The sequence below is a fragment of the Phalaenopsis equestris genome, unplaced genomic scaffold (assembly GCF_001263595.1).
Source record: "Phalaenopsis equestris unplaced genomic scaffold, ASM126359v1 Scaffold000233, whole genome shotgun sequence".
Lineage (NCBI taxonomy): Eukaryota > Viridiplantae > Streptophyta > Magnoliopsida > Asparagales > Orchidaceae > Phalaenopsis > Phalaenopsis equestris.
In genome coordinates this window covers 505,017-527,195 of record NW_018164675.1, presented here as the reverse complement: position 1 = coordinate 527,195, position 22,179 = coordinate 505,017, and the positions used below count along the sequence as shown (strand labels likewise).

General features: G+C 32.7%; 1 protein-coding gene across 4 annotated transcripts; it reads left to right on the top strand.

Moving 5' to 3' along the window:
* The first annotated feature begins 556 nt into the window (after positions 1–556).
* Positions 557–20,970, top strand: LOC110023871 (lysine-specific demethylase JMJ25-like). Of its 4 annotated transcripts, XR_002293944.1 has the most exons (18): positions 557–1,400; positions 1,476–1,595; positions 1,694–1,780; positions 1,869–1,940; positions 2,057–2,190; positions 4,312–4,411; positions 4,510–4,642; positions 4,734–4,797; positions 4,881–5,553; positions 6,185–6,514; positions 18,220–18,538; positions 18,659–19,125; positions 19,215–19,287; positions 19,373–19,458; positions 19,637–19,756; positions 20,059–20,126; positions 20,552–20,669; positions 20,785–20,970. XR_002293944.1 is itself a non-coding variant. In XM_020723500.1 (17 exons), exons 1-17 carry the CDS (start codon positions 1,176–1,178, stop codon positions 20,589–20,591), a joined length of 3,108 nt encoding a protein of 1,035 aa, XP_020579159.1. In that variant the 5' UTR covers positions 557–1,175; the 3' UTR covers positions 20,592–20,970. The 4 variants fall into 4 exon arrangements, 3 of the variants coding, with proteins under 3 accessions (XP_020579159.1, XP_020579160.1, XP_020579158.1); XM_020723500.1 differs by having other exon boundaries at positions 18,662–19,125; positions 20,552–20,970; XM_020723501.1 differs by having other exon boundaries at positions 20,570–20,970.
* Positions 20,971–22,179: the final 1,209 nt, after the last annotated feature.

Genomic DNA, 22,179 nt, shown 5'->3' with positions numbered 1-22,179 from the left:
TGTGGCATGGCGGAGTCGAGCCCTTATTGTTAGGGTGACATGTGACATGGGGGCGTCTTCTTCTCTTGAAATAGTTCTTCTAACATTGGCACCACATTTGTCTGAGTAAGATTTTCTCGTGTTGAGGTCGTCACAATTGAATAATCATCCAATATATATTTGGATGAAATTTTATTTATTTAATTTTTTTTTTCTAAATTTTTTATAAATATAGAATCACTGTCATCATCCATTTTTCATGTTATATAAATTTTTCTAAGATTTAATATTTTGGATTCACACATTCATGTTATATAAGTAGCGCTGTCAAGAAAGCTAGTTGTTTGCGAACAGCTCGTATTCGGCTCGTTCGTTAAATAAACGAGTTGAACACGAACAAGTTTTTAACGCTCGAATTATAAACGAGCCGAACACGAACAACTATTTGTAATTGCCTTAGACTCGTTTTAGCTCGAAATAAAGAAAATTATCTAATTATTTATATAATAATATATTATATATATTATTTATATAATAATATATTATATATATTTATTTCTAAGTTTAAAATGTAATTGTTAGTGTGGTAATGTGATTATGTGTATTCTTTTGCATATATTTGGTTCATATTCGAATCTAATACTTTACATCTATTTTTTCAGTTTAATTTTAACGAGCCGAACACAACACACTGTTCACGAGTTGGTTTCGAATACGAACTGATTTCAAACACGAACAAGTTCAAACGAGCCGAACACGGGCCAAGCCTGAACTCGCTCAAGCTCTGCTTGTTTATAGCCCTATATATAAGTGCGTATTTATTTATTTATTTATAAGTTAATAATATTGATATTATCGATATAGCAATAAAGAATTCAGTATTACGTAAATATAAAATTTATGTGAAAAATGAACGAGAGATGGGGGCTCATTCGTAAATAGCAAGGTTTTGGGTGGTTTGTATGTAACGAAATATGTAACCGCCACTTTTTTCAATCGATGGGGATATGGAGCGTGGTTCAGCAACGAAGGACAGCAAAGCGTATAATACGGAAGCTCGCACCCATCGTGTATAAAGAGCTCGCGGTCCAGCCGTTCCCAGTTCCCATGGCATTTGGCGGGCAAATCCAGTAGCCATTTCAAAATAAGAGGGAGAAGCCATTGAAGGAGCTCGGAAAGGGTTAGGGTTTCGTCCTATGGAAATGGATGAGGATGGCGTTCTGGCTAAGGCATCTATGCCCGGTAAGCGTCCTGGTCGACCTAAGAAGAACAAGATTAAGAACAAGGATCCTGACTTTAGGCTGCGGGGAGCGGCTGCGATGACTTTCGATGATGGCGAGGCCATGAAGGTATTCAATCTGCGGAAGAGGGCATCTGCGAAGCCAACTTACTTGGAAATATCAAGCGGAGAGATGGCTAAGGTTGTTGTTGTTGCTTTGATGCGTTTGTTGATTTCGATTTTGCTGCTATCTGATGTTTTATATTCGATTTTAAAGGAGGTGAGAAAACCTGTGCTGAAGCCATCGGGGAAGACAAATCGGAGGAGGAAACGGAGGAATGAGAGAGAGGCCGTAAGGAGCGAGGAAAATGGATCATTAGGATTGAAGGGCATAAATGTGATTATTCTTTCTTAGTTCTTATTCAGGAGATGCTGGGTCATATCTGTTTGTATTAGATTTAGGATTCCTTATTTAGTAGCCTGTTTTGGTTGCAGGGTGGTGTTGAAGAAGAGAGAGAGGGGATTGCCGAGGGGGTTAAGAAACGGAAGAGAAATTATTTAAAGAATGAGAAGAATGTGGCCGTTAGTTTTTCATCCGTTCAACTTATATTGGGTTTCTTCTGTGGATTTTATCATGATGTTTCATTTGCTTGTGTCTAATGGTTATTAGGCCCAGAAGAAGAACATGCTGACGGTTCAAGATGCCATGGGACATTCCTTAACAAATGAGGAGAAAGGGGTGGTTAGTTCCCCAGTTCAACTCATATTGTTTTTCGTCTGTATTTTTCCCTTTTATCATTTATTTGGTTGCGCAGTTTTTTGTGTTTCCTTGAAATTTTTATTCTTAATGATGATTAGGTTCGTAAGAGGAAGATGCTGAAAGGTGATGATGCACTGATGTGCCATCAATGCCAAAGGAATGACAAGGGAGGTATAGTGCGATGTCAAGCTTGCAAAAAGAAGCGGTATTGTTACCCTTGCAGGAAGAGATGGTGGGTGGATTCCTCGTTGTCCTTTTTTAAATCTCATATTTCTGTCTTCCTCAATATAAGTTCCGCGATTTTCATTCTCGGTGGTTATATTTGCTTGTTCTATGCCAATGCAATCCGTATCCTTTTTAGACTCACAGTTGATTTATTTGTTCACTTCCTGAATGTCAAATCTTAGACTTTTGGTGTTAAGTTTAGCCATTTTAGTTATATTTGAATTCAATGATTTAGGTTATAAGCACCAAATTTTCTTTCATCCTTTCCTAACTTCCCAATTAACAATTATTTCCTTTTCTTTCTTCGTTCTCTGCCGCCTTCTTGAATTGATCTTCCCGAACAACACTAGATTTTTTCCTTTTCTGTACTTGATTTCTCACTCTTCATTACCGCCTCAGGTTGCCACCTCATTGCTCTATGTAAGGCGGCTTACGACATCACAACCTCGTTTCACACCGCTTCGTTCTTCCTATAGCCTTTTTTGAAACCTTTGTCAGCTGAGAAGCTGATGATGGGACTGTAACATGTAGAGACCACCAGAGCCCCTATCATTCGGAAAAAAAATTGCGTGTGATAGACGTATGCAGCGCTGCGTGCGATATTGGGGTTATACCGAGGGTACAAAGGGGTTACATCCACGTATAACCCATTGTAACCTCCCTGTAACTTTCTGTAACCTATTTATACCCTAAAATAAGTTTTGCGCTTTTGTTATCATATATTAAGAGGTTACACGTAAGTTACAGGGAGGTTATAGGGAGATTACAAAGGCTTATACCGTGGATGTAACCCCCTTGTACCATCGGTATACCCCAATATCGCACGCAGCGTTGTGTACGTCTATCGCACACAAACTTTTTCCTTATCATTCATCCTCTTTCATCTTTTTTGCCCAAAGACAATAATCAACTTTAGAGCCTGTCTTTATTGTTGAGCCTCCTTAGTTAACCATAACCGTTGCAAAGGGTAAGCTCTTGACTCCTTATTGCTTCTACTAATTCTTTCAATAATAATATTAATGCATGTTAAATCAATATAATCATTGGCTATTTTTTTAGGTTATAAAATGCTAATTTTTATTGCTATGCTGCTATGCTTTAAGTAGTTATTATTTTGAAATAGTTATACACTTAAAATATTGCTATGCTGAAATCACTAATTGTTTTTTTTTATTGTAAAACCCCTACATATGTGAATAAATCTTGCAATTATAATATATTTTTTTTCTTGCACTTTAGTTTACGAAATGACATATAAATTGATATTATAAGTTTGTGTGAAATATCATATATTTTACATATTATATCTATGAAAAATTTGGCATGTTTGTGTATGATGATATGTAGGTCGATGGAACTTATTGGGATATTGGCCAACTGAACTGACAAACTCATAGAGTGACGATTATACAAGAAATCACCGGTTTTTTTTGGGTTGGTATTGACCTTCTGAGTTTTAGGGTGTCTGTTAAAACTAACCATATAAGTATAAAAAAACTGACTAATAATAGCCTGGGTGAAATTTGATATGATTGCATATTTTCTTAAAATAATAGAACACATTTTGTTTATCACTCTTATTGCATTATGATATTATATATGCTTATAGTAATCGTTTCTTTTTGTTGTTCATATTGTATACTTCATTTTTCTTGCTGTTTATGTTTTGATAAGTAGTTTTCTACTATGTTTGCTCGTCAAATTTTTTGATATTTTTGCATGATAACTTCTATTCGGCCACTAGTAGGATCGTCTCCGCCGGAGCAGATGTTTCGATTTTGATTTACTGTTATTGATATTTTTTGGTATTTGCTCTAGTAATTGTATTTTTTATTCTAAGTTTTGGTTGTCATTCATATTTTCATTTCAGTTTTGATCAAGTCAATTTTCATCTTTTCTTTCCGCTGTATCAATATACTATTAATTATGAATAAAATTTATATTTTTTTTTATTTGTACTTATTGTTATTTGCATATAATTTTCTTTATGAGAATACAAAATACGTTTAATTCATTTCATCATGCCTTATGTTGTCAGGGTGTACCGCCTACTGGTCTGGGGGTGTGACATCAGTGACATCCATTGTCTCTTAAAATTTTTGATTTCTTTGTTGATGATGCTACATAGGTATCCCCACTTAAAAGCGAAGGACTTTGCTATAAAATGCCCTTTTTGTCGGTTCAACTGCAATTGCAAGTTGTGCTTACGCATGATAGGAATCACTGCGGTCTGTTCCAAGTTTTAGCCCTCACTTGTTCACATTCCTTTTTTACTTTTTTGATACTCCTCAATTTCAGATATAACCAACTAATTTTTTACTCTTAGCCCGCAAAAAGGACCATTCAGGAGGATGAAAAAATACAGCACTTTTTGTATGCACTGCATATGCTACTTCCATGGTTCAGAGAATTCCGCAAGGAGCAAGATGCTGAAAAAGAAATTGAAGCATTGTCAAAAGGTAAGGATCTTACAGCTTGAGCATTATGATGGACATTGCCTGCCATCATTCCTTCGCCTAATTTTTATTGTTGGTATGCTCTTCTAAATAGGCCTTGCACCGAGTGAGATTAAGATAGAAAGAGTTCCTTATGAGAAAGATGAGCGTGTATACTGGTAGTACAACCTTCAATAATAGTAGGTCTATTTACAACTTTTAATGTAATACCTTCACTTATTGTTCAATCTTGTTTTGCCAGCAATTACTGCAGCACGTCATTAGCAGATTTGCATAGAGGCTGCCCTAGTTGCTTTTATGACCTATGCTTATCTTGTTGCCGAGATCTTCGTGGGGGCTACCTATATGGCCAACAAGTGAAGCAAGGTAGTTTAAGTGCTGACTTTGTTGAAAATCATCTAAGTGAACCGTTGCAATGGAAATTGAATGCGGATGGTAGTATTCCCTGTGCCCCAAAGGAAATGGGTGGTTGTGGTGGTGCTGTATTGCATCTCAAGTGCATGTTTCCAGAAGATTTATTGTCTGAGTTGGAATTGAAGGCTTACAGAATTCTTGAATACCAAACCTTCGGACATGGAAGCCGTCCCCATGAACTTATTAATTGCTCTTGTTCTTATGCATTAAGAAATGTTGATTTTGGTATGAATACATTGAGAAAAGCTGCTTCTAGGGAAGGTTCTGATAATTATTTGTACTGTCCAAGTGCAAACGATATTAAGAATGATGAATTGGAACACTTCCAAGGGCATTGGGCTAAAGGGGAGCCTGTTGTTGTTCGCAATGTTCTTGATTTAACTTCTGGATTGAGCTGGGAGCCGATGGTTATGTGGCGTGCTTTGCGGGAGAAGAACAGGAAGAAGGCTAGTTCTGAGAATTTTGAAGTAAAAGCAATTGATTGTTTGGACTTTTGTGAGGTCTGTCATGTCTTCATTTTGACAAGTTGGGCAATATCTTGTAAATCATACTTTATACGCCTTAAATCATACTTTATACGCCTGCTTTTGAAACTTATGCATTAAGCTGTTAAACTTTTAATTCCTTTTCCACACACACACATACACACACACATTGAGTATATATATTGTGTATAAATAAAAATCAATATATATATATATATATATATATATATATATAATTGTTTTGTTTTGATGATAGTATGATTTATCGATGTCATTATTCCTACTTTTCTCACATGTTACCTTGTAACTTTTCTTTGGCAGTTTAACATCCATGCACATTTACATAGAGGTTATTTTGGTTCGGTTGATTTCCTTTTTTGTCCATTTTATTATAGTTTAATTAAAAATATTAGAGCTTTCTATCAAAATATTTGTATCTTTCAAAATAGTTTTGAGCACAACAATGCTTGCATACAGATGCATGAGCACCTCAATATAGGTACGCTACACATGTTTTAGTCATATGATGGTGTATTATAAAATGTCCTTTTATTGTTATTTGTTATTTTGTGGTGTGCGTCAATGGATATTTTCTGTTTATATAGTTTTCTTGAAGTGTGTTTTCTGATTACTTGCAATTTTGCAGGTTGAAATTAATATTAGTCAGTTTTTTAGAGGGTATTTGGATGGTCGATTTCATAAGGATGGTTGGCCTGAAATGCTTAAGCTTAAAGATTGGCCTCCATCTAGTTCCTTTGAGGAACGCTTACCACGTCATGGTGTTGAATTTCTTTCTGCTTTACCTTTTGGAGAATATGCAAATCTTCGAGATGGTCTCCTTAATGTTGCAGCGATGTTGCCTGAAGGTGTTTTGAGGCCAGACCTTGGACCAAAGACGTATATCGCTTATGGATTTGAGGAGGAATTGTGCAGAGGGGATTCTGTTACTAAACTTCATTGTGACATGTCTGATGCGGTATTGTAATTTCTCGTGTTCTTGTTGCATATTCTATCTAGAATTATATTAAAAATTTATAGGTCAAGCAGTGAAAGAATTTTAATTGGATAGATTTCTCTCTTTTAATTTTTGTTTATGCACGTAGATATTTAACAACGTTGATATGCACATAGTGAACTTAATTTTCTTATAAATTAATTGACTAGAGAAAAATATAAAATTTGTAAATTTGCATGAGTGTTTTATCCTATGGTTTTCTGACCTTGTGAGTTTATTGTACGATTGATTAGACTTTCTTCCCTTGATTTCATTAAAGGTAACAATTGTAGGGGACATTATTTCCAGAGTAGCCCCCCCTCTTGTTGCCCTTAGTAGTTGTCTTTTTTTCTTATCTATACTCTTTTGTTATTCTAGCTCTTACGTATACAACTTGTTTGGTTTTTTTTATGATTTTATTTGCAATTATTTTCATACCAACCACCAAATCGAATTGCATTAGAGCGCAACAGAGCTAATGACAAAAAAATGGATCATATGCCTAAAATATAACATGACTTTTGAATTTAATGGTAAGTATAGTTTTGGCGATATAGATTTAGTGGAAGTATAAATATTATGGTAGATTTGAGTATTTTTTGTTGTTGTTTTTTCCCTCTCTCTCTCTCTCTCTAATTCCTATAAATAAAAAGTCTCTTGTAGTTGGGAGCAATTATTAGTGAGGTAAATTGCCATTTTTTTATTTTTTTATTTCTGCTTCTCATTCTAAGAGTTTGTTTGGGGCAGCTGCAGCTTATTGAATAATCTGCTGATAAGCTGATTAAAAATAATTTGTTGATAAGCTAAGTGCGATGACTATTACAAATTCTTATTTCATGGAAAAACCACACCGAATCCAAAAAGCTGCCCCCGGTGTGAAAACACTGTTTTCAGCGTTTTGAAAATGCATAAGCTGCCAAAACGCAATTTATCCAAACAGGCCAGGTGTGTTTTCAAAACGCCACCACACCAAATAAGCTGTAAGAGGACTTCTTCAAATGGGTTGGTTCATTACCTTTGAAGAACATAAAAGGAAAAAAAGATTCCATTGTAGCAAAGGAGTGCTTTTAGTGGGAAATCTTCAATTGCAGTAAGTTACATTTATTAGATTTTCTATTAGTCTTTTATTTGTGTTGTTTCTAGTTTTATAAACTTTATATTCTTATTTCTAAAGTTGATCTAGCAAAACACTAAAAATATTTTTTTCTTTAACTTTAATTATTGTTTTATAATAATGAAATTGTGCCTAATTGTGTAGTTAGCATCATTTGATTAAATGAAGAATACTTATTTTGCATATAGTTACTTTAGGTTTTGGGAATGAAAAATAATTATTACTCTTCAATTTCATAGAAAATGATTATCAAATAAATAGGGGGTGATGACACTCACATTAGGAAACCAACAAAATCAGTCATAACTCTCCATGATAAAAGAAGGAAACATGAATTATGACATACTAATTCTAACTTGTATAAATATAAAAAATTAATAATAGAATATACTAAAAATAAACTCTTTCTAAAAGTCCAACACCCCCCTTAAGTTGGAGCATATTTATCTGTCATTCCCAACTTGCTTATAAGGAGCTGAAAAGTAGGCTTGAACACTCATTTGGTGAAGATATCTGCAATTTGTTGAACAATATGGAAAAATGACATGCAAATAAGTTCGTGATCAATCTTCTCTTTTATGAAATGCATGTCAATCGCCACATGCTTTCTAGATGCTTTGTGCGATCATGCTATACTAGATTTTCTATATTGGATTTGACTGTTATACTGTCCCATTAAAAATTAATTGGCATGCTTATCAGGTTTGTAGATCTTCAAGCATTTTTTTCAACCATAAAATTTCACATACAACATTATCCATGGCCCTATATTTTGTCTCAATATTACTTGCAACCACATTCTGTTTCTTACTTCGCTGCGTAACCAAAATTTCTCACATATTTATGCAATATCCAGAAGTTAATCTTCGGATAATAATTAAGCTTGCTCAATCCGAATATCTGAAAGTTAATCTCCTGATAATAACCAAGCTTGCTCAATCTACATCAGTGTGCGTCTTTATAGTCTTTTGTGTGGTCCTTTGAAAGAGTAAGTTTTTTTTCTCTATGTATCTTTTAGATATCTAAGGTGGTTATGTTGATCTCTTCAAGATGTTTCTGATAGGGTGTGTATAAATAGACTTACCAAACTCACAATAATGGTAATATTTTGCTTTGTGTGTGATAAGCATATCAAATTTCCCATTAATTTTTTATGCCTAAATGCAATCATTGGATATCCTTCTCATTTCTTAGTTTTTAATCAGAATCAATTGGAGTGTCTACAAATTTAGACCTGCTCATCTTGGTTTCTTTGAGAATATCAAGAATATACTTCTGTTGGGAGATAATAATTTTTTTCTTTGATTGAACAGCCTCAGTACCGAAAAAAATACCTCAGAGATCTCATGTCCTTGTTTTCAAAAATAGTTGATAGAAAAGTATTCAAATGGTTTAACTCATATGCATTATTTCCAGTGAGAATCATTCACATAATTAGTATGACCGTCTTTCATAGTTTAAGTGTCTGAAGAATGTTGTATGATCTCTCTGCTCTCGAGTATACCTCTGGCCTTTAACAAATAATGTAAATTTTTCAAACCACGCTCCTGGTGATTGCTTCAATCCTTTAACAACTTTGTGCCAAATTTCTTATTAAATCTCGGAAGCGCTTTCATGTATACTTCTTTTAAGTCCCCTTTAAGAAATACATTCTTTATATCCAACTATTGTAGGGGGTAACCAATATTTATTGCAAGTAAGAAGAAATCTTACAAAGTTTCTTTTTTTTTTTGCGATTGGAGCTAATGTTTCTAAATAATCAATGTCATAGATCTGAGTAAATCCCTTGACAACCAGACTAGTCTTGTATTGTTGTTGAGAGCCATCAAAATTGCACGATTATAAAGTCCTTTTTTCACTTGTTTTTCCTCTCGGTAGATCAACCAATTCTCACATGACATTTGTTTTCAAGAGTTTCATCTCCTGAAAAACAATCTCCTTTCACTTAGGAAGTGTCAGAACATCCTACACAATTTTGGGTATCTTTATATGCGATAATTTTGAGATAAAGGCACAGAAAATGGGTGAGAGATTTTTCATGTGACACATAATAGAAGAATAGATGTTGAGTGCAAGACATCTCTCTAATGGGAAAGCTTGACTCGTTAGACTCAGGATCCAAAGTAGGCTTAAATTCAGGGTTAGAAGACTCTGAACCAAAGATGAAGTGGACTTAATATGGGGTAAAAAATTCGTGGGGTCATTACATGAGTTTATGGATTTCGGGCACTTTAAAGGATTCATAGATTCTTTCTTTTGAGTTGCCCTCTATCGTGAGTAGACAATATCTAACGGTGCAATTGTCCTAATTTTTTTTCCTATTCTTCTATTATGAATATCATGAGATGGCATTGTAGGAATTTTAATATCTAAAACCCTCGACACACTCTTTTCTAATATGAAACAACTTCAATTTTTATGTTGAATATTTAAGGTTGATAATATACTATTGTGGGAATTTTTCAATTTGAAAAAAAAAATAGAAACTCAGTAGAAAAAATTTTATTTTGTTCCCTCCCTTAGAGATGAGTTAGAAAAAAAGATTTTAATTAAGGAAAAAAAATTCTTCCTGGGTAAATTTTTTTTCAGAATTTAGATCAATGTTTTTATACCCCTTTTGGTTAGGAGCATAACCAACAAACTCATTTTTTGTTTCATGGTTCAGGTTTTCCTTGATTATAATGGTGAACGAAAAGAATTCATCCAAATATCTTCAGAGGTAGAGAAGATGAGAACTGACTTTTTTGGTTTTTTTTTTAAATATTAAAAAGTTCTTCGAGGTTTAATATCTTATTGGGAGTTTTATTCATGAGAAATGTAACCGTTAAAATGATTTTCTCCCAAAGATATTTAGGCATCTGATTGGTAAATAGTAATGCCCGAGTAATATCCAATAAGTATTTTTTTTTTTCGGTGAAACATTTTTGTTGTGGAGTGTTGACACAAGCACTTTAATGAATTAGTAATTTTAAAAAAAAAAAACATGACCCAAAATATTTTTGAAATACTCTTGGTTATTATAATTTCATGATATTTGTGATTTTTTTGAAATTATGTACCATCATGTAATTTTTTTTAAAATTATTTTCACTTTAGTTTTTTCTTTCATTAAATAAACCCAATTTATTCTAGTGTGATCATTAGTGGAAGGCACAACTTATTTTTTCCTAGAATTTGCAAGGTTCTTATAAGGAATCTAGGGATAGTTACGAATCAAGCAAATTTCACATTAAAGCAAAAATATTTTTATTCTGAATAAGTTAGGAAATAGTTATTTTAGATACTTAAAACTTGGATGAGCTAATTTATTATGCCATAATATAATGTTTTAACCTTTAGAAACAAAAATATAATTTAAATCAATACTTTGACATTGTATGTACGAGTCAAGCCCATCCTTAAAATAATAGTGCATCTTTTTCTTTGGCATTGTCAATCCTCCTACCTATGGTGAATTCCTTAATCAATAAGAATAAAAGTTAATTTTACGTTAATGATCAACACTGATTTTACTAATGGACAATAAATTACATTTTAGATTAGAAGCAGAAATAGCATCGCGAAGGGTTAACAACGAGAAGAGTTTAACAGATTCTATATCGACAATTATTGAGGGGGTATCATCGACAATTTTGACAAATTTATTGCCTACTTAAGGTTTATAGGAGGAAAATACTTTAGAACAATCAATATGTGATCAATTGTGTTAGAGTCGATTATCAAACAATGAGTGAACTTATGAATAATACCTAACAAAGCATTGGTCAATGTGTTTTCCTTTTGTACTAAAGAACAAGACGGAGTCCGGGACAATTTCGGAGATTGAAGCAATTTGTGCAAGTGTTCTAATTGCTCTTTGGTGAAAGGGACTGCATTCAAGTTAGTAGACATATCTTGAGTTTCATTCGCAGTGGCTTGATAAACTCGGGTTTCACGCTTGGATTTTGATTTCTAATTTATAATCATGAAGCTTCTAACATTTCTCCTTCGTCTCCCATGGTTTTTGGCAATACTCACACCATAGTTTTTATGCTCTTTTTTGTTTATATCAGACCTGTCTGATATAAGAATAGAATTCTCTTGTTCAATGTTATCAAATGATTTGGTGTTACACATCATAATTTTTCTTCTTGAATCTTCATGTCTAATTTTGAAAAAGTTTTCTTGAATTGAGGGCGGAGGTTTCTTACTAAGGATTCAGTCTCAGACTTCATCTAAACTCCCATTAAGGCCATCTAAAAATATTTAGATCTAATCGTTTTCCTCTTTTCTTATGGGAAATATAATCATTCAAATTCTCCTAAAAAAAACATTATAGTGTTGATCAAGCTCATGCCATAATGTTTCAACTTATTGTAATACGTAATAACATCATAGTCATTTGTTTAGGTTTTCAAATTTGAGTATTTCACTCAAAAAATTTTGTAGAATTTTCCAATTTTGAATAGAGATTTTGAACTACCTCCCTTATATCTCGAGCTGTGTGAAGAAGTGTTCAAGTATTTCCTATGGTAGGTGTTTTGGAGTTGCCAGATTATTTTTGGATTGATATTTTTTCATAATTGGATTGTTAGCAGTAGATTTTGAAATTTCTTCGGTTAAATACCCAATTTTGTTTTTCTCGTTGGTCACAAAATTTTTGGATTGAGCGAAGTTAAGTTAGTCGTGTCCATTAAGTTTTATAATTAAGAGGTAAAGTGGTAATTTTAAGGAAAATATTCAGTTGATACACGCATGACGGGAGTTGTGGGGGTTGGGTGGGATGGTTTCATAATTATTGGAATTGGTTGATGTGGTAAATTTTCTTTTAAGTCTGATTTTCATTACAAATTTGTATGACATCTTCGAATTCTGAAAGAAAAAATTAAAGCATCATTTGTGACCCATCTCCAATCGCTATGATTACTTGTTCAAACAAATAGGTCATCGGTTCAGAAAATTCACCCCGTTGCGAGGCCAGAGAAAAAGCAAGGAAAGGAGTGAGGAGCAATCAATTCTTGAGCTTCCCACAAACGGTGCCAGAAAACTTAGATAGCACGAAGAAACATCACCAGAGGAAGACTGTGCAAGGAAAACCTTAAAGATCGCACAGAGGAAACTTTGGCAGAGGAAACATTGGGCATTGAAACTAGTAAGCAAATCTAAAATCTCATCAAAGTCTGGTTGTTCATTTTAGTATTGTATGAATTCATCAAAGATGGTTTTTATTTTTTTATGCGTTATACAATTTTAACTAGGGGCGTAAACAAGGCTCGTTTTTATTTCGAGCTCAAAATGAGTGTTCGTGTTCAATTTGTTAGCTTAGTGAGCCGAACACGAGCCATTCACGAACAAAGAGTCGTTTTGACAATCCTAATCACATAACCATAAGATGTTAAGGATTGAGACAAGATTTAAAAATTATTGTTTATATTACAACATCATTTTAATCTAATTTAATAATTTTTATTCTATTTTCTTAATTAATACTTTTAGTTGATTATAAATTTTTGCAGCCTTGTAGGCAATTAAATTTTTTTAAAAATACTACTCATCAAAGATATATATATATAATTGATTAGTGGTATTTCGAGTCGAACACGAATGAACAAATATTAGTTCGTGTTGTTCGTGTTCGGCTCGTTAACTTAGCGAACGAGCTGAACGCGAGCTTCTTAACGAGTCGAACACAAGTTATTCGCGAACAAAACAACGAGCCTTTTTGACAGCCCTAATTTTAACCCCTTTCATTTCCAATATTTCCATGTGATATCCTTGATAAAGGGTGAATTAGGATCTTTTTCCTCTTGGCTTCAGCTCTCTGATCTTTTGTGCACAGGTTAGGATTTTTCTTTATGGTTCTCATTTTATCTCACTCGATTGGTGACATGCCTTAACACTTAATCTATCCGTCTCTCTCATCATCTTTTTACATTATTACTCTCATAGCTGCATCTGGATAGTTTCGGCTTGGATTTTTTTTTGTGGAGGTTCTGTAGCTGGTTGGTTTTCTTTGAAATTTTAGATTTTTTAGATATTTTGTCTCATTTGTTTATTTTTAGTTTTGTTGGGTATTTGTGATGTTACATAGAATTCTTAAATGGGGAGGATAGCGTTTGATTTGAATTGTTTCTTGATTTTTTCTGTCTCTGTGATAGTGGAATAATCTTCTTGGAATGTATGTTGGTTTTTTTCTTTATGTAGTTTTGTGATCATTGGTCTGATCTTGTTGGATTATTTTTTTTATTTTTTGTTGTTGTAATTATGTGATCATGGGTAGCTGTTGGTCTCTTATTTTTCTCACATATCATTGTTGTGATGATTTTTTTCTTAATGATAAGATGTTTTATATTTTTAGCTCCTTTATTTGTTTGTAAAGCATAATTGTGTGGCATGTTCGGAAATTTTTGACTCTATACTCATGTTGTGATCATATTTATGTAGCTTTGTGATCATGGCATCGATCATGATTTTTTCTTTCTGTTGTGCCACTTTACCGTGTTTGTTAGTTTAGTGCTCCCTCTTTTTTGAATAATAAGTATTATTTTGGTGTAATATATGTGAATACATCAGAATTGTGTGGAGGAAAATGAAAATTGTTTTTTTATCAACTCTCACTAATTAAAACATTTTGGTGTTAGATATTTAAATACATCAGAATTGTGTTGTGCGCAAGTATTTCTTGCAAGGCTTTCAGTATTGTGTTACAATATCGGGCATTTGTTTGCTATTTTAGTGTTAGATATGCCGAGACATTATATGTGCATAAGTTTACCATGCAGTATTATGACATTTAGGTGTTTGAGTTATAAATACATCAGAGTTTAATGTTATGTCAGATTTTTTTGGTTTAATCTCTCCAGTTTTTCTTACTGTACTTTGCAGTATCTGTTAGATATATAAATAAATTAGAATTGTGTGACCACAAAATTTTTGTCCGGCTTGCAATATTATCTTGCATTATCATGCCGAAGTTTGCAATTTAGTTGTTTGATATGAAAATTCGTTACTATTGTGTAGTATGTTCGAAAAATATTTGTTTAAGCTTTGAAATTTTTTTTATAATATCTTGTGTAAATATAACATTTAGGTGTTAGATATGTAAATACATTAGATTTATGTGGTATTTGAGATATGAAATGTTTCTTTCTTAAGGCAGTAACAATTTTGAGATGTTTCATACATATATATTCTTTGTAGTTAAAGCTTCCAATGTCTTTTCTTTTTTCGTTTTGCTTTTTTTTTTCTTCTAATTTTAATGATTTTTAGTTGCTATGATATGGATGTAACATTTTAATTGATCTCTTCATATTATATGGTTTCGTGATGGGGAAATCTAATGAATACACACTTGTTACTTGAAACATAGATATTAAGATAATTTTTTGTGATATATGCTTGGAAGAGATGTTTCAGGCAATCGACCTACCACACCATTTAATACTGAGGGGTCAGAAAACATAATCAAGGAATTTAAGGAATAAATTGGTAGAGAATATGTTTGGGGCCTAGCAAAAAAATTAATGGGATAAATTGAAAGAAGATTGGAAGGTGTGGAAGGAGTTAAAATAAGTTGTAGCTGAGCTGTAGGCTAGGACAACTAAAAAGACTATTAATGCCTCAGTCGTGTGGTATAAATTAAAGATGAAGATACAGCTTATTAATCTTTTTAGCACATATGCATGATTATTTAATATTAAGACTAGCATATTTTCATTATAAGTATTGTCTGAAGCCATAAAAATTAGATATACTGGGATAGATCAGGAATTGAAAGAAAAATTTGATGTAATGTTTGAAATTGGTTTAACGGGAATTCAAGCTTGGCCTTCAAGGCACCAAGTTGAAAGCTTAGGAAATGAGAGTCAGGCTTGTGAAAATGAAGGCATCTCGGATGATCTTGTTGAAATGTCTTGCAAATCTAATAATAGTATTTTTTTTTACATCAATCTTCATCTGGGCATGGTGTTGGGAAATACAAGCATACAGACACAAATTTCACTGCTTGTCTTCTCATGCAGAAGCATGCATTGCATTCAAGTCATCATCATCAATGTCTTATGCTTGATCAAACTCAAAATTTTTTGATGACATTCTCCGTTATTTCTTGCATCCAAATTTCTTGAAGCTCCTATAAAGCGGGAGATTTTTATGTCGATTGTTTCTAATAGATGAGTTCACCATCTTTGTCATTTCTTTCATAGCAAGGATGCTTGAACATTATATGTTATTATTGTTCATGAACATTAGACTTTTATTTTCATTGTGAAATATGAACATTTTTCGTTTTTGTCTTTTAAGTTAATTCAAAATGTTGATGGGTTCACTATCTTTTTGTATGTTATTGTTCATTTACTTGTATTTGCCTCTCATCTAGATGGCCTTCTAGGTAACCATGGGTATGTTAGGTTTTTTTGGACGACTATGATGTGATATAGGACCTTAGGGGTCTTTTGGATGATTTTTTTGGTGCTATAGTACTTGACATATACGATTTTGGTAACAGGACAAACTAAATTCTTGGCTTTTCGAGTCATAACTTCAGGGGTTCTGTTAGATGACATTTATGTTGCTAGGGTTTCTAACATATATGAGTTCAATAAGATCCCTTTATTTCTAGGTCCTTTGACTTCTAATAATGACATTATTCATATATTTATACTGATTTTGAGACCTCACTTTTTTTAACTTTATCTTTATATTATTGATGATCTTGATATTTATTTTTCTTGTAAATATGTCGCTATAATATTTATATAAACTATTAATGTTTAATAAATTCTAGTTTGTCGGGAAATATGAGTTTGAGGGCTTCTATTGCTTCTGGGGTCATATACTACAACTTTAATAATGTGATGCATTTACATCACGACGAGAAGTTATGAGATATTTTTATAGTTGTCCCATAAATAAGTCAACAGAGGAATTCAACTTCTTTGCATAAGTTTTTGAGTTCGAGTAGTCTACTTCAGATAGTGTCCATGCTTGGAGAGTAGCTTTAGAAAAATAAGTTTTAAAAGTTATTATAATAGCGTTACTTGTTTCTGTTTAATTCTTTGGTTTCTCAGTGTCATTTGATATGCAACTTTTAATGTAATATTTTGGGCTTGTATTTTTTTTTCTTTGTTTTTTTGAATTTTTGAATTTTGTTTGTGTTATTATGTTTGTATTAATTATGAATTGGCTTGCTCTCATATATCATATGAATGGAAGTGCAATACGGTTTTTATTTCAGAAACAATTGCTGCACAGTTGAATTAACCAAACAAGCATACAAATTTACTCACAATAGCTCCTCCTAGTATTTTTTTCTGCAATTATTGAACTTTTTTAAAGAAATGTTGCGGCTCTAAACAAGCCGTAAAAGTCAAAAATAAATATAATTCATAAATATGATATTTGACAAAACATAAATCTTAATCATTAAATTTAGAATTTAAATGTCAATGCATTTCATTTATAACCCATGCATATATATTTAAAATATAAAGAAAATGTTTGAAATAGGATTTAAACATTAAACATAGAATTTAAATTTGCCTTAAGTACCATGATCCATAGTGGCAACATATTTTTCTTCAGAAGAAGCATCATATGTAATAACTCTAATTATTGAATTTTGTGTTATCACCATTTTCAAGTTCTTCATTTTTCACTTCTTTCATTTCACTTTCTTCATCAATTAACATTAAATATAATACAATTTTTAAATAAAATAATAAATTAATAACACAACTAAGTAATGACTATACTTAATTTACTTTTAGATTTTTTTTTAATGCTTTAACCCTACTTTATTTTTATACATCAGACCCTCGTGATTAGTGGTTCTTTTAATTATGTTGTAGTTTGAGCTCGTGTTTCTAGTTATTTTCTATGTGATGAGTTGCATTGGGCCTACTTATTGATCTTTTTGTAGATTTGAAATTTGTGTTATGCTTAGAGTTTGGTGTTGTTCTTGCTTAGATCTATAGTTTTGAGTATGTGAGTTGATGTCGTTTGGTCTCCCATTTTTTTGTGAATGGTGAGTTCCATTTAGTGTATAGTATATGCTTATGAATGAAGAAAAATTCTTTTTTTTATATTGTATTATTTATCTGTTCCCAACATATAACAGAATTTTATCGAGTGAATCACAACTCTTAAACAACTTTCCTGGAAGGAGGATTCAAACAACAACAAAAAATTACTTGTAGAGAAATTTTATCTTATATTACTGTTATCCAGGTTCCCATAGGATTGTAAATTCGTGCATCTTCTTGTTTATAAGCTTATTGCTCTCATTTTAGATATCATGTTATGTCGCAAAAAAACATTAGTATTTTTTTTTTAGTTTGACCATTTGTTCATACTAATCCCCCATCATTCCGTCATGATTGCTAGGTATTACAATTCAATTGATTCGTAAATTATTTTGCTAGCATTTACATTTCATCATCAATTTTATGCATCAAAATTGATCTGCTCTGTAATCACTCTTAATTTCTTACATCACAACACAATTTGCTAGAAAAACAACATTTATCGACAACACCTTAATTTAATTTATCAATTAATATTTTGAATTTTTGTTGCTTATTGCTTCCATTTTCAGGTGAATCTACTGACACACACTGCAGAAGTTCCCTTTTCAAAGAAGGTGTTTTCCAAAATTGAGAAAATAAGAAAGAAAAGAATATCTGCGCTAAAGATGTGCTCAGAAGAAAAAATAGTTCGGCAAAGCACATCTGAAAGTGATGATGTCCAAATGTTGAATATAGAAGGGACAACTAGTAAACATGACTGTTTAGCTGATACGGTTGATTGCAAAATAGGCTGCCATAAGAAAACAGATAGATACATGCAAGAGAGAGAATGTGATATTGAAGTCAAGCCTGATCTTGACACCATGAAATCAGATACAACTTTAGAAGGTAAGTAGTTTTCTTGTCCTCTCTCTTTGTCTCCTTTCTTTGTTCTTTATTTATCTTACACTATAATTGCAAGGCGGGGATGTTTTTGTTACAAGAATGTTACCCTGAATTTGATATCAGAAGCTGAAAAAGACGAGCGGAAAATGGTTCACAAGAATGTTATCTCTTATTTTCGAAGGAATGTCAGAACCTCAGGTTATTCTAAAGAGCTATGTTCTGGATATGTTGAGCCTTCTTCCTCTGTAACCTCAGTTGAATCTGAGTTTGTGAAACCTGGGACAAAGAAAACAGAGGAAGAACTTGATATTCAAGGATTTGAGCATTTTTCTGCCTTTGGGAAAACGAGCAGGCTAAATGAAGATAAGATAATCGATTATAAAAAATCTGATGCTAACATAAATGTTAAAGCTGAGAAGCTACAAGTGCAGCAACAGCACAATATGTCAAATGGTAGTGTTAAGGAAAGAAATCAAGATGGTGGCGCCCTGTGGGATATTTTTCGAAGAGAAGATGTTTCGAAATTAGAAGAATATCTCAGAAAACATTATAGGGAATTTAGACATTTCAACGACTGCCCTATTGAGACGGTAGAATATGTCATAGATCAGCTTTCAATTTTTGCTCTTGAGCTTTGATGAAATTGTTTGACAGCATGATTTTCGTTCTCTATTGTTAGGTCTATCATCCTATATATGACCAAACTTTCTATCTAACAATGGAACACAAGAAAAAACTTAAGGAAGAATATGGTGAGTCTCTCTATGCCATTGATGTGGCACTTCTATCTATTACTTTGCATTTTAACCAAATCTCATACTAGGATTCTTTGCCTAGGAATTGAGCCCTGGACTTTTGTTCAGAAGCTTGGAGAGGCTGTATTCATCCCAGCTGGTTGCCCACATCAGGTTAGAAATCTTAAGGTAAGCTAATGATGTTTACTCACTATTTCCCCGCATTTCAAAACATTGCATTATATATAATGTGTTTCTTATGATCATAATTTCGCCTTAAACATCATGTATTTACTTTATTTATTTTGCAACTCATTTGATTAAGTGATATGAAATTAAAGATTAGTGTATGATCTATCTGTGGCAGTCATGCATAAAGGTTGCACTGGACTTTGTATCTCCTGAAAATGTTCGTGAATGCGTCAAGCTGACAGAAGAATTTCGCCTACTTCCCCGGTTCCACAGAGCCAACGAGGATAAGCTAGAGGTTGTCCGCTCATAACAATTCCTATGAATTTACATATTTAACACTTACATATCTACAACCTTACCTATGAAAAATAAAAGTTAAAATTATGGTATTTCTTATGTGAAATGAAAGATTTGGGTGGTATAATTGTAAAAAAAAGTGAAGTTTAGGTGCTAGGTATGTAAATACATAGGAATTGGATGGTATGCTTATAAAAGTCTCTCTCTTTTTTTTGGCACAATCATGCGTTTTCCTTGTATAATGATTCTGATGCATTGGCTGTCGTAATTAATTCGGTTATTTTAATGTAAATTATCCAGGTGAAGAAACTGGCTCTACATGCTCTTCTTCAAATTGTGAATTATTTAGAAGGCAAATTCTTTCCACAGTGAGTTTGATTTCATTGTGCTTTCCTTGTTTTCTTTCACTGCTCTTCCTTGTCTGCTCTTCCCTTTTTCATGAAGGTGATCTAGAGTTACAATCAATAAATTGTGTGCATAAATCTCCTCTCTTGTTATTTTTCATTGCACTTCAGCTGCATCCCATTTCTACATAAATTACTTCGTGCTGGTCGGTCCAATCGGCTCGAACTGCAAATCAGTCTTTTGGCTGGTTTGGTCCTCAATCGAAACTACTTTTGCACATAACCAGAATTGAATCAAACCAATTTTTCTCCAGCCAACTGGCTCTATATTGATCGTGTTTTAGCTTTTTGATTTTGATCGAAAGCGTAGAAATAAATGCTTTAGTTTAAAAATAAATAAAATAATCAGAATATTATATCCCAATATATTGACTTTAAAATGTGTATAGTAAACACTTATTTTGCAGAGAGAACAAAACTGGGGCATGAAATCACAAACCTGGACTGATATGCTTTCTCAGAAGACTTTCAACTTGCTTTTGCCTTCTGGTTAAATCGATGGGAAAGGTGAGTATTCTATTTTGTTTTTGGTCTTTCTATTTGGAATGCTCAGTTTTGATGCCGATTCAGAAAGAATTGAATGTTCATAACTGCTGTTTCTGCTTTTGTATATTTTGTTTAGGCTCATTTTGCTTTACAAAGCCGTTGCTAGTTAAAAAGCTAAGTTTGTGATATTTGCATACCATAAGCCTTCAAATCTAACAAACGAATTGAAGGGTTACATTGCGATTGATGATTGTTGGTGGTGGTGATTGTTTGTTGATAGTGGGGGCGAGTTGTTGGCGAGCAATGATAGAGGTGTAAATGAGCCGGATATGAGCCCGTTCGGCTTGTTAAAAAATACCACTGTTAATGTTCGGCTTGTTTACATTTCAAATACAAAATTTGTTTGTATTCGGCTCGTTTGCTTAGTGAGCCGAACACATGCTTTTCACGAACAAAGAACCGTTTTGTTTGCCCTAATCACACTTGCAGTCGTTATGGGTGAAAACAAGTTTGAGGGTGAGTGAGATCTGGCTAGATTTGTTAAAAAAATATCATTGTTCGTGTTCGACTCGTTAATATAATGATTTGAAAATATTTGTTTGTGTTTGCCTCAATTGCTAATCTCGCTGAATAAGTTGTTCACAAACAATGAATAATTTTGACAACTCTAATGACACGAGAGTAGAATTTTAAGGGTTGAGCAAGACTTAAGGCTTATTATTTATATTAAAATATTTATTAAAATAAAATTTAATATAATTTTCTTATATTTTTAATTAATAGTTTTAATTGATTATAAATCTTTCTAGCCTTGTAGTTTGTTAAATTATTTAAAAATATTATTTCATATTTATATAATTTAATTATTTTGAGCCTAATCTAGCGGAACTCTAGCGGAACACAAATGAACAAAATTTTGGTTGTGGTCGGCTCGTTTGTTTGTCGAACGAATTAAAACGTGAGCTATTTAATGTGTTGAACATGAATTGTTAGTGAAAAATATGACGTTTTAACAGCCCTAAGTGGTAATGTTGATGGTGGTGGTGAATGCCTATTAGAGCGAGGGCGAGATAGTTCTTGGTCATGTTTCATTTAAAATTTATTGTAAATTTACACAGCTATTTTTGTCCTTTATATTGAACGCCCAAAATTTTAGAACTTATATTTGTGATGTAATAACAGCTTCTAATTATATAAATATAAAGTTGGAGGAAGATATAAAGATATATTTTGTTCATCTTAAAGAATACATTAGTTGTGAGGGCAATCGTATGGCATATAGAATGTATTCTTTTTATCATTATACTCTTCATTCTTTTCTTTATTGCATTAATACAAATATAAGCTTTTTAACTTGATTGAATTTATAAATTTTAAATATTTGATGGATGAAAAAATTGAATCCATGATTTCTATTGTATGATAAATATTTATGGCTATGACGGTCAAAAAAGCTCGTTGTTTGCAAACAATTCGTGTTCAGCTCGTTTGTTGAGTAAGCGAGCCGAACACGAACAAATTTTTAATGTTT